The sequence below is a fragment of the Camarhynchus parvulus genome, chromosome 4A (genome assembly GCF_901933205.1).
Source record: "Camarhynchus parvulus chromosome 4A, STF_HiC, whole genome shotgun sequence".
In the NCBI taxonomy this organism is placed as follows: Eukaryota; Metazoa; Chordata; class Aves; order Passeriformes; family Thraupidae; genus Camarhynchus; species Camarhynchus parvulus.
In genome coordinates this window covers 10,882,531-10,898,024 of record NC_044600.1, presented here as the reverse complement: position 1 = coordinate 10,898,024, position 15,494 = coordinate 10,882,531, and the positions used below count along the sequence as shown (strand labels likewise).

The 15,494-nt window shown below is 39.9% G+C and overlaps 1 protein-coding gene across 1 annotated transcript in view; it reads left to right on the top strand.

Moving 5' to 3' along the window:
* Window positions 1–7,937, top strand: part of SMARCA1 (SWI/SNF related, matrix associated, actin dependent regulator of chromatin, subfamily a, member 1) — a 32,451-nt gene extending 24,514 nt beyond the window's left edge. The window contains exons 23-24 of the mRNA XM_030967368.1: window positions 3,001–3,111; window positions 3,802–7,937. Coding sequence (XP_030823228.1) covers window positions 3,001–3,111; window positions 3,802–3,873 — 183 coding nt within the window. The 3' untranslated portion in view covers window positions 3,874–7,937. The remainder of the gene's footprint in view (window positions 1–3,000; window positions 3,112–3,801) is intronic.
* Window positions 7,938–15,494: the final 7,557 nt, after the last annotated feature.

Below are 15,494 nucleotides of genomic sequence, written 5' to 3'. Positions count from 1 at the left end.
GCAGTTGAAGTGTTTCTGGATAGTGCAGCAGTTAGCCCTTCATTGAAAAGAATTTCAAGTGTTTCTTACTAAAATGTCTGTTTGAAGAAATACTGGGTTTTAAAATTATGTCTATAAAGAGAGAAGCCTGCAGTATTTAGCACATTAAGAAGTTTCTTTAAGTTGTCTATGCAGGAATCCATTTAAATAAATCACAGAAATGGGTACTAGAAATTAAAAATGTAGCTCAGCGTTTAATATTAGTTGATATATAGTTGTCAGGGGTAGAGTTAAATATTCAGTTTAAGTCTTGCAGATCCTTATGTGTTCAATATACTTTTTTTTCAAAGGGGATAGAAATAATTTGCTCGAGTGTAGAAATATGTTCTGTGGTGTCTTAATGCTGAAACTGAGACACTGGGAATATAGTGAATCTTTTGGGTTAGGTTTTCTTTTAAAATTCTACCCCTTAATAATTTTAGTTTTTCTGCTACTACATGGTTGAAAAAATATTATGGAAATACAAACTTAAAACAATCTTTCACTTTCAATGTACATTTAATTTTCTGAAATGTTCTGAATTATCATGCTCTGTATGGTTAAGTAATGTAGCTGATATATTCTAATGTCCTGAGATGTGTGGAGGTCTTAATTTCCATGGGTCCATTTTGCACTAGTGTGGTGATTTTTTTTTGGTGAAGAAATGTGCTGGAAAATCACATGATAATAACAATGAATGAAGTATAAATACAAATATTTGTTGAGGAGTAAATAAGTGAAAGTGGAGAAATGCTTCCTGAAATGCTGAAATCCACATGTGGTCATTTAAACTCATATGCAATAAGATAAAAAGGGCAGCATAATTCAGAAAAGAGTTTAACGGGCTCTTTGAGAAAGCTTTGTGTTCTAACCACTAGGTGTCTCTTGAATTCCACATAAATAGCTAATTTGTCTTCCATCTTACTATTTCTGTTTGTTCTCCTGAAGATTTCTCTTCGAAAAACAAATCCTGCTTCATTAAGTTATTTCAAAATCAAATGGTTTACCCAAAATGTAAGTTCTTAAATATACCATGAGTGCCTAAGATTGTAATTTTTTTTTGCTTTCAGTATTGAGCACAGATTTGTTTGTTTTTTAAAAAAAATTCTGTACATGCAGGAAGAATGCAAAATATCATGGCAGTAGTGAAGCATGTATCTGTTCTCTGAAGTCATAAATTATGGATATTCTCTTTTAGCTTTCTGCAAACACTCCCCAGCATAAGAGAAATGACTTCTTAGTAAATACAGGAATGCCCAGACCTGTGGACAGAGCTGAGGGAGCCTTTGCTCCCAAGTCAGCATCTCTGCCTCCAGCCATGCAGAAGGCAACGGTTCAGTGCTCCCATCTTATTTATTGCAATCCAGGTCTTTAGAGCTGTGAGGGGGTGAACAAAGTGTCTCTTCTCTCTTTCCCTCCAAAAGAGAAAAGTATCAAGCCACACAGTTGTTCCTTTTTTATCTAAACATTGTTGTTTGGGTGGAATTTGAGGGAGTTTAACGATTGAAGTGAGAGTGTTTTAGCTCCAGAAGGGCTGTCACATACCAGGGCACAAGCATAGCACCCTAATTCATGGTTTAACCTTTACTGGAGGGTTGGGGTTATTGCTACAGGGATGTGATAAAAGTGACTTATTACAGTACTCTGATGGTGAAGTTACAGCCATGACACTGGAAGATTTCTGGAGGGGACTTGTAAAGAAAAATGTCCTGAGGATTTTTATGTGTGTGTGTGTCTGATAAAAAGAATTCAGGTGGTGGTAGGATTCTCTGTGTCCATTCTGAACTACATGGCTTTTGCCCAAGGCCATGGAGCATCCTTTGTAGAGGAATCTGTGGGAACTGTAGAACTTAGACTGGTTAAGCTTGAGGGTTTGAATGCCTCAAAGATGAGTCACATGCTTGCCTGTTTGGGGAGGTTCAGATCAGGAAAGCATCAAGGCTGTCTTATTCATGATGGCTGAAGGAATATCCAGCTTACAGACACTGAGAAAATAGAGACTAATTTCTAGACAAAAAGGTCACCTGTTCACTTCATTGCAAATGGACCCATTGTAGGTTAAGATATGTGCTACTAGGTAATTCTAGGACAGCCTGTGTTTCCAGAATGTCTTCACTGAGTTTAGCAGAGATAAGACATATTTTTTGGGCTTTTTTTCCCTCAGAAGAGAGATTCCTGCTTTGAGTTGGAAAGAAAAGCCCATGCAATCATGTTCTCAATAATACATAGAATATACTGAATAATTATAATAAAAATAGGTACTGTTAGGGGTTTTGTAAGATATCTTTTTCTTTTAAATGGGGTACAAGAAACTGTCCAAGTCAAGTGAGTTCTATTAAGCAAGCCAGCCATTAGTAACTGCAATGCAGATATTTTGAGTTGTATTGGAAATACTTCTTAATGTGTAAACAACCTGATGGCATTTAGTCCTGATGGCTTGCAAGTCTTGATGCTAAAAGCATTTAGAGCATTTAGGATCCTGTTTGAATAAAAACACAACAGTGAGTTTACTATTTAAGACTGAATAGATTTTTGGCCAATTTGCAGCTCTACTGTGTCTCTTCACAAAAAAACCTCCCTAGTCTGTGTGGCACAAAAAAGTGTTGCTTAAGATAGCTTTGCTTCCTTTTCTCTCTGCTTTAAAGATATATTTAAAGACCTGTTTCCTAAAATCTGGCATACTGCGCTGGTAGGCTGTAATTTGCTTCATTAACCAAGATGAAAGATCACATCAGTCTTTGGAATGTCAGTTTGGAAGACAGAATCCTGAAAACTCCTTGTCAGGAGGACAGTAAATCCTTTCCTGTTTCTAAAGGTTACACTGAGGGAAAGACAGATAATAGTAACCAAGCTAATGACCAGTATTATTGAATACTTTAGGAAAATGTAAGTGCTTTGAAGTTAAAGGATTTTGAACATAGTTATGTAAGCAAGAGAAGTTGTATAATTTGCTTAAAAGTTTGATGTGTTCTCTTTCCTTAGGAGTTTCAGAGACGCTGCAATACTCTCATATCATTAATAGAAAAAGAAAATATGGAAATTGAGGAAAAAGAAAGAGCTGAAAAGAAGAAAAGAGGAGCAAAAGTTACAGCGGTATGTTTAGCAGCACTTACTTTACTTCCAGTGGGGTAGAATTCAATTATATATTTTTTTAAAAATGTAAAAGATAATTGTAGGCACTGATTGTGTTAGTAGAGACCATGAGGTGAGAGATTAAACTGAAATATTTGTCTATTCACAGCTCTCCTAGATTTGCTTAGGTAGGTATTCCCAATGCATAGGATTTGAGGGCTTTTTTTTTTTTTTTGAGAAGTCTTTTGTTTAAGTAGCAGAGGAAGACTTTTTTTAGAAAGTTGCACTGCCTACTTTCTGCCTACTTATGTACATCACATGTTGCTTCAATTTCTTAGAGATTTTTCTCTCTCCTACATAGTAGTTGCTGGAAGAAGAAATGAAAGTGCTTCTTTTATTTTGAAGGGTTGTCATCTTTAGAACAGAATTGTGCATAAGTCAAGGTCCTGATCTTTTTATCCAGTTGAGGGTATGTGTGGTGCCTGCACCACTGAGACCAAATAATGATTTCAAGGATATAAAAAGGGTAGGAGAATTAAGTGTCTATGTCTGGGATTAATGTTTGCCTTTCCATTATATCCTACAAAAGTGAACTGAAATCTAGAATGCATTGGGGTCGTACATTCCCTCCTGAATAATCAGTTACTTATTTAAGTTTTTTGTTTGTAATGCCACTATCTTGTAAAATTTATGTTTATTTGTTCTCCTTAGTCACAGAAGAGAAAAGCAGATTTGGCTGCTGAGAACTCTGGAAAAAAAGATGCTAAGAAAGTCAAGTCATGAACCTGAAGGCTGAATGCTAAATATGAAACTGCCACTTTCTTCACTCCATCTATGTGTATTAATTGCCAACTTCTTTGTATTCATGGTACTCTTCCCCAAGTCCCATGCTTTAATTTTGCAGATTTTGTATCCTTTACAACGCCTTTCTTTACCTAAAATGTGTAGCTTTATATCTTACGCATTCCAGTATTTTTGTGTACTGTATTTTGTGAGTTTCATGTCTTTGGCAAAATTCACTCAGTCCTTGGTTTTTCGAAGCTTGTGCTGAGGTAGCTTTTATATGTTTTATATGCTGCTGCTTTGAAAGAAAACCTAGATTCTATAGCTGTATTATTGTTGTTTCATATTTTAAATTTATATGGCTGTTGGAAAATAAACTGACTTTATTATTTGAAGAGAAATATACTTCACCTTTGTTTTCCCTATCCTCTCTCCCTTTTTTGCATAGCTGCATTTAGAGAGAATGTTAAGGTTTGTATAATTGTGCCTTCATCATCAATCAGATTTTTTTCAGAGGAGTACTTAGACAGGATCAGGAGCATGACAGAACAAAATCTAATTAGACTGGCATCCTTGTTTGCTCTCTGCATTAAAAGGACATTTTCTCTGAAATGTTCAGAAGGAAACCCAGCAAATACACACTTTTTGTTTTTCTTTATTAGTGATTTCTGCTGGGCTACATGCTTAAAGACAGGGTGAGGTGTTTCTCACAATGGCCTCTAGATGAAAACTTTTCTATGCCTCATAAAAGGAAGTAGTCAGCTCACAGCTTCTGGTTGTTTAAGTAGCAAACAAAATAGTTCACTCTCTGGTTGGTAGGCTCCTCAGCTCTGCTTCCCTGTGCTGAAAGATCTTCGTTGCTCTAATTATCTCTGCTAAAGTTCTTCTTTTACCTTTTATTCAACATGTCAGTCAGAAGCAATGGGGATATGTTATGGAGTGCTCCTTTTTAGTATTTCTATTTTAATGAAGGAATGAAAGTGTTGGATGTATGATTTTTTGACTTTGCAAGAATGGCCTTTATTAAGCAGGTTCACAGTTCCTGCTCACTTTGGAGTCTGCCTTTCCCAGATCAGTAGAACAGTGGCTGTGACATCTGATGTTTTACTTTAATGTTCTGTCTCTGATCTGGTGTTTAGTACAGACCTTGCTACAGTGAGACATGCCCTCATAATGTCAGGTCTAGATTAATGCAGTGTGCTTTACATGGTATTTCCCTTGAAGACTACTTGTAAACTTCTTCTAGTGCAGTTTGCTTCCTTCAGTGGTTTGAGGTGTTTTTAGATAAAGAAACCTCTTTACTCTTTGCATTTTGTGCTTTGCATTGGCTACCTTCTGTGTTTGTAAAACATAGGACTTTATAAAATAAAGTTCTCAAGCTTTGCCCATATTCTTCTATGTCATTTAAAATATATTGGTATGTCTTTGAAGTTTTCTGGGATTAGTATCTCTTCAGTTTTGTGAGGTATTTCCAGCTTTTTTTGTAGTGTCTGTTAAAGGTTTGGGGCAAAATGGGTGTGATGATTGAGCATTTCAAAAGATAATTCAAAATATCAGATTCTGTATTCTGGAATGTAGTTTTTGTCTAGGGACCACATTAATTATTTCACTGGGCTTATATTTGTAAGACTTGGTATTTGTTGAACTTCATCTGATGAGTTGAGAGGTACATCTGATAATGATGGGGCAGGAGATTGGTCATAGGAGTCAGAGCATGCTCTTAAATGAGTGTGCAGCTCAGGTGGGTTAGGTGTGCTCAGGAGGAAGTATGTCTCCTCAGAATGTGCAATTGGAGCAGTTAACATCCTGCTTTATCCTTGGGAGGAGGACATCCCATGTCATTATGGAAAAAGGCTGTGCAACCACAAATTCTGGGAGATTGCTATTAATAGAGAGAGGAAGATGCCTTATTTGCATTTGAATTTTGGCTCGTGTGCCATTCACTAAGTTTGTGGCCTGAAAGCATAAAAACAAGTTAAAAGGTATGGGGAATAAAGGCTGAAAGAGCCAATTGAAATGTTTATGGAATTACATGGCTAGGTCTAGAGCTTATTCTATTGCTCCTATTTAGCATTGGATGAATATTTTAATGTTTTAAGTCTTGAAATAAGTGTATTCTGGTTTTGTTTATTGTAGATTAGCTTTGTTTGACTTGCATGTTTTTGTGTATCCAGTTTCTCTGTGTTGCAAAGTGTATGGAAAGTCTTAAAATGGTAATATCTCAACATGTTGTTTTATGCAGATTTTTTAGTTTGAGTTACCACTTGAGTTAATGTTCTTTCTTCTCAATGACTTGATGCACAAACCATATAGCAAAAGATCATGCAATGGTTCTTTCAGCTATTACCCCTTGATCAGACAGCTTCTCTGAAGAATGATAGATTCTCCCAGGAGCTATCTGTTACCTCTTGCAGTCTGTAGTCCCCAGTTAAACTGAATGTGCTGTTGAACAACAGTCCTTGAGAGCATTTGGACACTATATACCAGTTCCTAGCAGATTGAGCCTTCCCATCCATCATGTCCTACAGTGATAACTAAAGAAAATTGCTAACAGCTGCTGGTTGGGATTAAAGGAAAATGGATCTTTCTCTTCCCTTTTTCATTCTTCCAGTTGCCAATACCCACACAGTGTGTGCCTAGCAGTATCTTAAATTATATGCTGCTGTGACTCAAAATTAGGTGACAGAAATGAAAGAATCTTTCTACTTTTAACTGCTATTTTCTTAGGCAAGGAATACTGTTTGTAAGAAATTAGTAAGTGCTGAATGTAATGTGACAGAAAACTTCTGGAAAGTTTGCGCCTTTAGGCAATTTTAGAGTTGCCAAAAATGCTGCAAGATAAAACATTTTGAAAGCTAATTTAGTTCCTCTTCAGTGGACAAGTAAAATTTGTTTGTGTAAACATCAGGCTTGAAGAAAGTCACCTAGCACCTTTGACTTACCAGGCAGTGCACATAACATCCTGGGAGAGGTCACAGCAATTGTGGTGGCTTCCTTTTCACATATTCATAATTTCCAACTTATTAGTCCTTTTATTTTTGATTTATGTTAGTGATGACACCAAAAAGCGAATGCTGCTAGCCACCTTCATTGTATTTAATTTCAATTTGTTGCAGTGGCACAGAGAAGAAATGAACTGTCTTCTTGCTGGTAATATTAGACCATCTTTAGATGCTGGTTTGCACAAGTGGTGTTACTATACTAAAATATTAAGTAAGAAATGTTTTTCTTGTAGATTAGCATTGCTGTTTGATTTAGTGCTAATGCTGGTTAGGGTTTTAAATAAAAGCAGCTATCACTCTTTGAGATTATGAGCAAGGAGTATACAGAAATTAATCAGAATCTAAGTGCCTGATGGTGTTGCCAAACTGATTTTTGCTTTTATATATTCTTCATATATATTTGTAGTTTTGTAGCTATATGAAGGATATATAAAAGCAAAAGTTAGTTTGGCATCAATGGAAGTAACTTTGTTGTGCAGTGCCTGCAGTTGCTGCTGTGTGCTGCTGTGTTACAGGCACTCTGTACATGCCTCCTGCTCAGTAGGGGGATTAAATACTTTCAGTGATGAGAAATAAATGCCAAAGCACAGGTTGAAAAAAGGTGGAGTTTTGCAGTCAGTACCAGTTTAGGTGAGTGCAAAATGCTGAGGCTGGTGCACACATTGGCACTTGTGATGCTGGAAGGGATTGATCACCAACTGTAGTTCTGATCTGACTAAAGAGAGGTTAACGGTTGTTACATTTTACTTAATTTTATCTGGTTCACACTTAACTCCAAGCATGTATGTAAATATGTTTGTGGCTCATAGTTCTAATGTTTGATATGTTCTTTTTCTGAAAGACTTAAAGTTGAACTTAGTTTGCATATTTTGAAATGTAATGTACTCTTTAATTGCATTTGCATGGTATCCATCCTCTCATGAGAGCCTTAATAGGAGTAATATTTGCTGCCTCAAAGGTATGTCAGTGTTGTGTTGTTCAAGATGATTTCTGAACTTTTTCAATCTGGGATTTGTTTCTTATGTTGTACATACATGAAAATAAAAATTAATATGAACCTGATGTCTTCTGGTCATTCTGGCACACAGGGGTCTGTTACTTGGATACTTTCAAGATAGTTTGATTGTTGCTCTTGTGCCTCCCATAACCTTCAGGCCATGGTGGCTGAATGTAAGGATGTGTGTGGCTGTTCCACATCTGCTTTCAAATTATATTTTCTTGTAATCTATACTAGCAGTGCCTGTGTTTTTGTGACAGCCTTGCCTGTGTTGTCTCTTAGTACAGTGTTACACAATGTATGTTAGTCCTATATTAAAGTGTATTGCTGGTTCCCTTTTGTTTCATACCTCTGGTGTGTTCCTAAAATGAAATACTTTGGAGCTTAGGTCCAGCTGACACAATGGTAGGAGCCATGAATTTTGTTGCTCTTGTTGATCACAAGCAAATTGTAGCCTTGCTAGATACTGTGCTTGGAGAGGTGCGTGCCCTAAATGACTGCTCAGTTTTTTCCCTCAGGATAACCTCAAAAAAAGGACAGACTGGAGGACCAGTTTCTCTGGTGTTGGCTGGTAGCAATTGTGTCTGCTCCACAGTGAACTTTTGATAGACCTCACTCTTTTTCAGGTGAGGCACCTGGACCAGGATGGAGGAGCTGGGGGAAGATGTGAGGTTCCACCTTACCTGGTCCTCAGTAGCAGCCAAAACAATTTTTGGGTTCACTCCAGGAGCTATAGTTCTTCCAGATAGCTTTGCTGTGTGGAGATAGCAAGACAAGAGGTTGCCAGTTGTTGTTATAACCTGCTTTAAGTCCTGACTTAAAGGTGTTGGGATGGAAGGGGGGGTGGAGTCAGGAGTAGGAAGATGCACAGGTATGTGATGTGCTCTTAGCTGGGACTAAGCCTTTGCTTCTAGCCCTTAGTTCAAGTCCTGCTGGGTCAGTTAACATAATGAGTGTTTTCATGGCTCCTTGGAAAGCTGTCCAAACTAACAGATGGGGTGCTTTGGCACAGTGCCCCATCCCTGTGCATCCCTCTCACAGCAGGCTCCCCATCCAACATTTGAAATGGGGAGCAAAAAGGCTGAATCCTGGAAAAAAATCACATGTACTGGGCAGGGGTGAGAGCTGGGCTGGGAAAATCTGTGTGTAACTGGAGATTGATGGCTAAATCTATATCTATTTTTATTGCTAGTGAATGGAAATGGAAGGTACAGCCACTGTAACTTGCTGCTGAGTGAGTGGAGGTCTGGAGGCACTGGAGCTCTGTGCCTCAGCCGGTGAGGGCACTGCTTTGCTCCTCTCTGCCTTTGCTCCTGCAGAGCTCCCCTGTTGTTACCCGTTCAGACCCCAGGTGGTGGTGTTGGATCTGAAAGGAGGCAATGTGGAGCTGGAGAAGCTCCATGCGCTGTGAGCAAGGCCAGGGGTGTGGCAGTACCGAGGAGCTCTGTGCAATTCCTTCCTTTCTGTGTTCCAGGGCTGCAGTGCAGCTGTCTCTTCAGAGCTGCCATTCCTTTCCAAACATACACACAAACTGCCTGGCTGGCTGCTTAGTTGCCATGTAAGAGGTGATTTGTGGAGGTTTTCCCATCCAGAAGTTGCATCGTGTTCAACTTAAAAGGCCTCTGCCAAGTTTAAACTGAGCTGTAGCCAATGTGGCACTCGGTGTGACACTCAGAGCCAGCCTGCAAGGTCTGTGTTGGCTTTGTATTAGAGCACATTCAATGGCTGCTTGAAGGCAGGCATGTCTGCACCACAAAAAGCAGGACTTTTCTTCAGAGACTTAAAATTATGTCACTGTAATTAAAAAAAACCAAACTAAAACCCCCCACCCTTTCAAAGTGTGTCAGCATTAATTTATTACTCCTATACATACATATCTCTGAAATAATTTTACTTATTTATGTTACAAAGGGTTGATTAATGTGAACATGTGGAAGAGGTACAAGAAATTTCTTTTTCTTAAGTGTCAGCCTTGGAGACTCAGCATTTTCTTTCAATATTCAAAAAGAAATTTAATTTTAGCTTTTTGTGATGCTCACTGGTAATTAACTGCTCCATGTACTGCATCTTATTATGCATCAGGGCCTGAAGATTTTCTGTTGGAAACGAAAATCGATTTCAACAAATTCAGTTGTTGCCATCTTATTAGGTTATGGTGCTCAATGTAAATTAAAGTTTTGAATTTGTCATCGATCAATAGATGCAATTATTGATTTGGGATGTATGAGGTAAAAAGTGAATAAATAAGTTTTTGTCTTTGTTTTTATAACATGAAAACATGTCAAAATTTATTGAGCTGCAAGTTACTTTGTAGTGAACCTGAGGCAGAATCAGAAACACAAGAGTAAGGGAAGTCTATTTATTTCTTGGGTGCTGCAGGATTTTCTTAAAATGCTGGCTGTCAGCCACTGGTTTAAAAGTTTGTTTAGAAGCCTGGGGTGCAAGGATTGTTTGGCTGTCTGATGCCAGATCCCAGTGCCATCCATGAATGTTGTACACAGGCAGAAATGGATGCCTCTGCACAGAAGGCTCCTTGCAGTGTTCAGTGTAGAACTGAGGTGGGCAGAAGGAAAAGTCTTCCTCACTGGAGGAAACTGAAAATATGGAGCTAATAACTCCTATTGATACAAATCAGTACAATCTTCTAGATCTGAATGAAACCATTGATTGCCCTCTAACAAATTCGGCAGAGTGCTCAACACAGCCTTGCTCAGACTCTGGTCCTGGGTTATGCATCTCAGTTTTCTGACTTGCTCTTGGTTAAACAAAGGTGCCTACAACCTGAGATCAGCAGCAATGCCAATTTCTCTGCATTAATAAATTATTTTTAATTTAAAGGGCTTTGAGGGCTTTGTCTAAGGGTTGCTATAGAAATGTTTTTCTCATCAGGAATTAGCTAAAAGTTGAGAAAATTTTTACTGCTTTCATGATCTTGGGCCGTTGCTTTTAAAAATAGAAAGGAAAAAATCAAGAAGGGTTGATTGAGGACATAGTCCACTTGATCAGATGGATACAGACCCCAGCTGGCAGGAAAGCGATTAAAATAAAAGACAAAATAGATGGTTTTGTCAGAAGGAGACCACATTCCTGTGGGACATGAGACGATTTATATCAATCACAGCAGCAGTAACTGCCGGTTGTAGCAGGGCCTGTAGTTTGTATCTCTATCTTATATAGATGGAAATGGATACAGATAGCTTGTCAGAGTCAGTGGTATCAGAAGGAAAAGTGTGTATGAGCTGATGTGCTAGAGCTTGGTAGATGTTTACACTGTTGAGGCAGATTTGAGGAGGTGTCCCTAAGGTTTGCTGTATTTTCCAAATAGAAAAAAGAAGACAACACTCTCTTCCAGTTCCCTAGTCACCTAGTAGCCATTCATCTCATTAGAATGACATAAAAATCAGTGTTTTGGAATTGAAGTGACTCTTAAAACCCAAGACCCCTGGGAAAGTCCTTGGCTGCTGTGTCAAGTCTTTATTATCCTGCTGCTGTCAGAGGTGTTGTGTGCAGTTTCCTGACACTGGAGAGACTCTTTAGTGGTGTGAATGTTGAGCAGAACTTCACAGTGAACCCAGGATTTTGCTTTTAAGTGTGGTGACAGAGTCCATCCCACTTTGTCTGTGCTCTACTGCTGGTGGGCTGGTGCCCAGCTTCCCTGGAGCTGTGCATACAGACAGATACCCAGACTGGCTTGGATTTCCTGTCCTTTCCAATAATTTCTTTGGTCCAGTTCAGCAGGATTTCTCTGGTGTGGCTGTAGAGAATTCAGCTTCTGGTGTCTAGATGTTATATCAACACTGATGTAGGACTGACAGTTCTTTTTCCAAGTGTGAGGTCTCCTGTTCACCCGAGCTGGGTAAAACCACTGAGAAGCAGCAGAGAACCTCTGTGCTCGCACAGGATGGACTCGTGTAAGGATGGGCCTGGCTAAGAATGCAATGGTGTCACTGCAGCTTGCTGGGGTCCCTGGCTGTGCCTGCAGGATTTGTGTCAGGCCATGCCGGAGAGCAGAGCCTGGGGCTCTGGGCTGGGGCACTGCCATGCTCTTCTGCCTCCTCTGGGACTGCAGCAAGCTCCTTTCTCTGCAGACTCTGTTGTTTCCTCTGCTAAGGTCTGTTAATGTATTTCCTTTAGGGGTAGGATGGAGATTTATCTCTGGGTGATGCAGCACTAAGTGATGTGGGCTGTGATGCTGGGGGGGTCTCAAGGTGCTGCTGTAATATAAATGAGAGCCTTGTAATAAGACTCAGTGCCTACAGTTCTTTCCAATTCATGGCTGTTCTGAGTAGTTCACTGCATCAGGGCCTTAGCTATATATAAAAATAAGTAATTTATTTGCTTTCTATTGAATAAATGACATGCTAGTGGAATGATTAATGAATAAGAAATCACGAGTGTCACTGGCACACAAATGGAAATCATCATTCCCTTAACAAATTTTTTTCTAGTTGGGTTTTAAGTTTCCGTTGGGAATTACAGTTTCACTAATTCAACAAAACCACCTGATAAATAACTCATAATTTTTTATAGATGTCCATTAAATAAATCTATATTGAAGTACCAAGAAATGACACTTGTAGAAGAAACATTGCTGCAAATAATGAGAAAATTGCAGACGTATTTTATACCTCTTCTGAAAATCAAAAGGTCTCATAAATACAGTCTGTAAAAATGTCTGTGGAAGAGTTAACATAACTGTACAAGCAATAAGCCTGACCTTTCAGTGTAATTTATTTTAGATTTGCTCAATCCTTTTTTATTAAAACTAGCACAGGTGAAGCAGAATTAAATCCTATTATAGCAGCTCTGTGATTGTATCAATTTTTCTCTGCCATGGCACACTTTATTAAAAATTACTTTGTTTCATATTGGTTAACACAATCAGGGGAGTAAATGAAGTTTTGTGGTCTTTGGTAAAGAAAGAAGAGTGTGGTTTCTATCCTTGAGAGCGGTGTAAATTGCTGTGAGCATCAGCTGAGTTCCAGCCCTGCAAAAATCAGCTCAGGTATTTCCTCTGCAGTGGCAAGACCCAGGGAGGTAAGATCCTGTGTCAGGGCCCAGGTTACACAGGACCAGCTCCATCAGATGGTTTTGTCTTAGCAAAAATATTCCTGTCTGCTAGATACCACATCTTGTTTCTGCCTCCTCCACCGTCTGTGTTTGAGTGCAAAGTCACCACTGCCACCAGTGCAGCCTGTCCTGGCTCCTGTTGGCTGAGATGCTCAGGTGCACCTTTGATCTGAACAAGGCTGTGAGCTCACAGGCATCCCCTGCCCGTGCTGTCCCCCTCTCCTTCAGAGGAGAGTTTGTGCTGCTGCTGTTGGTGTTTGCTCCAGCGCCAGCAGCTGTGAAAGTGCTCCTGGATTTCCTGTCCTTGTGTGGGTTTCACCTGCTTGCTTTGTTCCCCTCAATTTCCTGCAGTGCAGCATTGGGTTGGATTACAAGAAGGGGATTTAGATGGAGCCAAGTATTTTTTTGTGGTTTAAAGTCTGTCTAGTGCTTTTTTTAACTGACCAAGATCTACAGCACTTTGGAGTATTTACTGCTCCTATTTAATGGGCTGTTTACAATTTCAGGACCAGCCTCAGTAGCCCTGTGGAGCATATTTCCATGCTGATGACATGTTTACAGTGAATAATAAGAACTGACACATTTTGTGTGCACAGGTTAATGCCCCCAAATCAGGTGCTATAAATTGTTCTGGGTGGGTAGCTGGTGCAAGAACCTGTTTTTCTTTTATAGAGCATCACAGCAAGATCTGGAAAACACATGAGTTGATTTCTTGCTTCCTCTACTCATTGCAGGAAACGTGCAAGGCTGCCTTTTTCTTCCCCTCTCCAATCTCATGTGCACAGTCTGGGGGAGAGGCGTGGCTGGAGCTATTCTGGAAGGATGCTCTTTGTGGGAGAAGGTGACCAGAACATCCTTGGATTACAGGCTCACAGCATCACAGGGTGTCTGCAGTGTGGTTTTAGGAGGCTCTGAGGCTGGCAGGGTCCCTGATCCCCTCTCCCTGTGTCCCCTTCCCTCTCAGCAGCCGTCCCCAGTGCCTGCAGTGCTGTCACTGCTGCAGGGGCTCTGCAGAGCAGCAGTCCCAGGAGCACCAGTGCTCTCCCTGCCACAAAGTGTCTCCAGTTCTGGCCTCTAAAATGGTGTTTCAGCCTGGGAAATCTCAAGTAGCCTTTTGCTTTTAAGAGACATTAAGTGTGTTATGTCACAGGAGAAAAAGTACCTCAAAACGCAGATCAGGCAGGGAATGAGGCCTCTGGGCAGTGTTATTGGTGCTGTGGGATTGCCTAAAGGAAAAATGGCTTATTGCTCATTTCCATCTGCCCACAGCAGACCTTTCCAGGTGCAATGTGTTTCATGTGGTGTTTCTGGAAATGCTCCAAAAGTGCAGTCTCCGAGGCTTTGGGACTGTATACATTCCTTTCAGAGAAAGCCACATATCTGCAAATAGGAAGAAAAGGAGAGACTTCTAGAGGAGAGCAGCCTATTCATGTCTGAATCAGATCTGAGTTTTAACTGCTTCTTTAGGGTTATAAATGCTGCCTTCAGCATTCACTTGGAACAATTTTAAATCTGGTGACAAGCAATGAGTTAATAAGCCCCAATGTCAAGAAATCCTTTGTTTTGTTCCTGAAGAACTGTATTACAGCCAGCTCAAGAGCAGACTTTCCTCCATGGAAAGGAAACTTGTAGGGGGCTAGAATATAAGAAAATAAAGATAGTGTAGAAAGTAATCTTACCCCTAAGGAGTTGCAGCTGGGCCAATTATCAAAGATTAGGAACAGGCCTGACTTTAACAGGCCACAGCTGTAAGCAATGAGAAGAAGAGTGCTATAAAAGAGTGGGGTGGCTGGGTGAGAAGGGAACTGGAGTCAGTTGACTGCTTTGTGGAGAAGAAAGAGGCAGTGCTCTGAGGAGCTGCCCATGAGAAACACCAAGCAGGTATGAGACTTCTGTGATGAGACATAACAGTATGGAACCCCTGGAATAAGATGGCAACAGAAGCTCAGGGTGCAGGAGGGTTTGCTGCTCACTGCACCTGCCTCAGCACTGAGACTGTCAGTGGTGTTAACTTGAAGTGAGGGCACAACAACAAAACTCATTTCACATAGACCATTGACCATCAGACATTAAAAATTCTTCTGTCCCCACCTCCAGATGGAACCTGAAGCAGTGACCTGGAGGTGAAATGCTCTCCTGCAGTCCTCTGGAGCCTGCAGTGTTTGTGTTCACCCCCCAGAGCACTTTTTCTATATTAAAAAAGCAAGTAAATCTGTCACTGAGGTTAATCCTACTTGTCTCAGGAGTAAACACAATTTTCAGATGTAGAGGGGCTATTTGAGATGATTTTTACATTCTGAGTCAGAATGTCAGAAAAAATGTTTGCATCTATGTTGTTATGTTTTTTTCTGTGAAAGTCAAGTGATTACTTTTTACCTAGGTGTTTTTTTTTAATGAGGAAAAAAGGTGGACAACATAATAATGTAAATAATAATGTAGAAGCCTTTCACTTCCAATGGGCAATTTTTTTGTTTGTTTTCTGATTTGAAAGTGGGATAGACAGAAAATGTGATTTTATGCCAGCAGGTGGATCCATCTGTCTCCCCAATCAC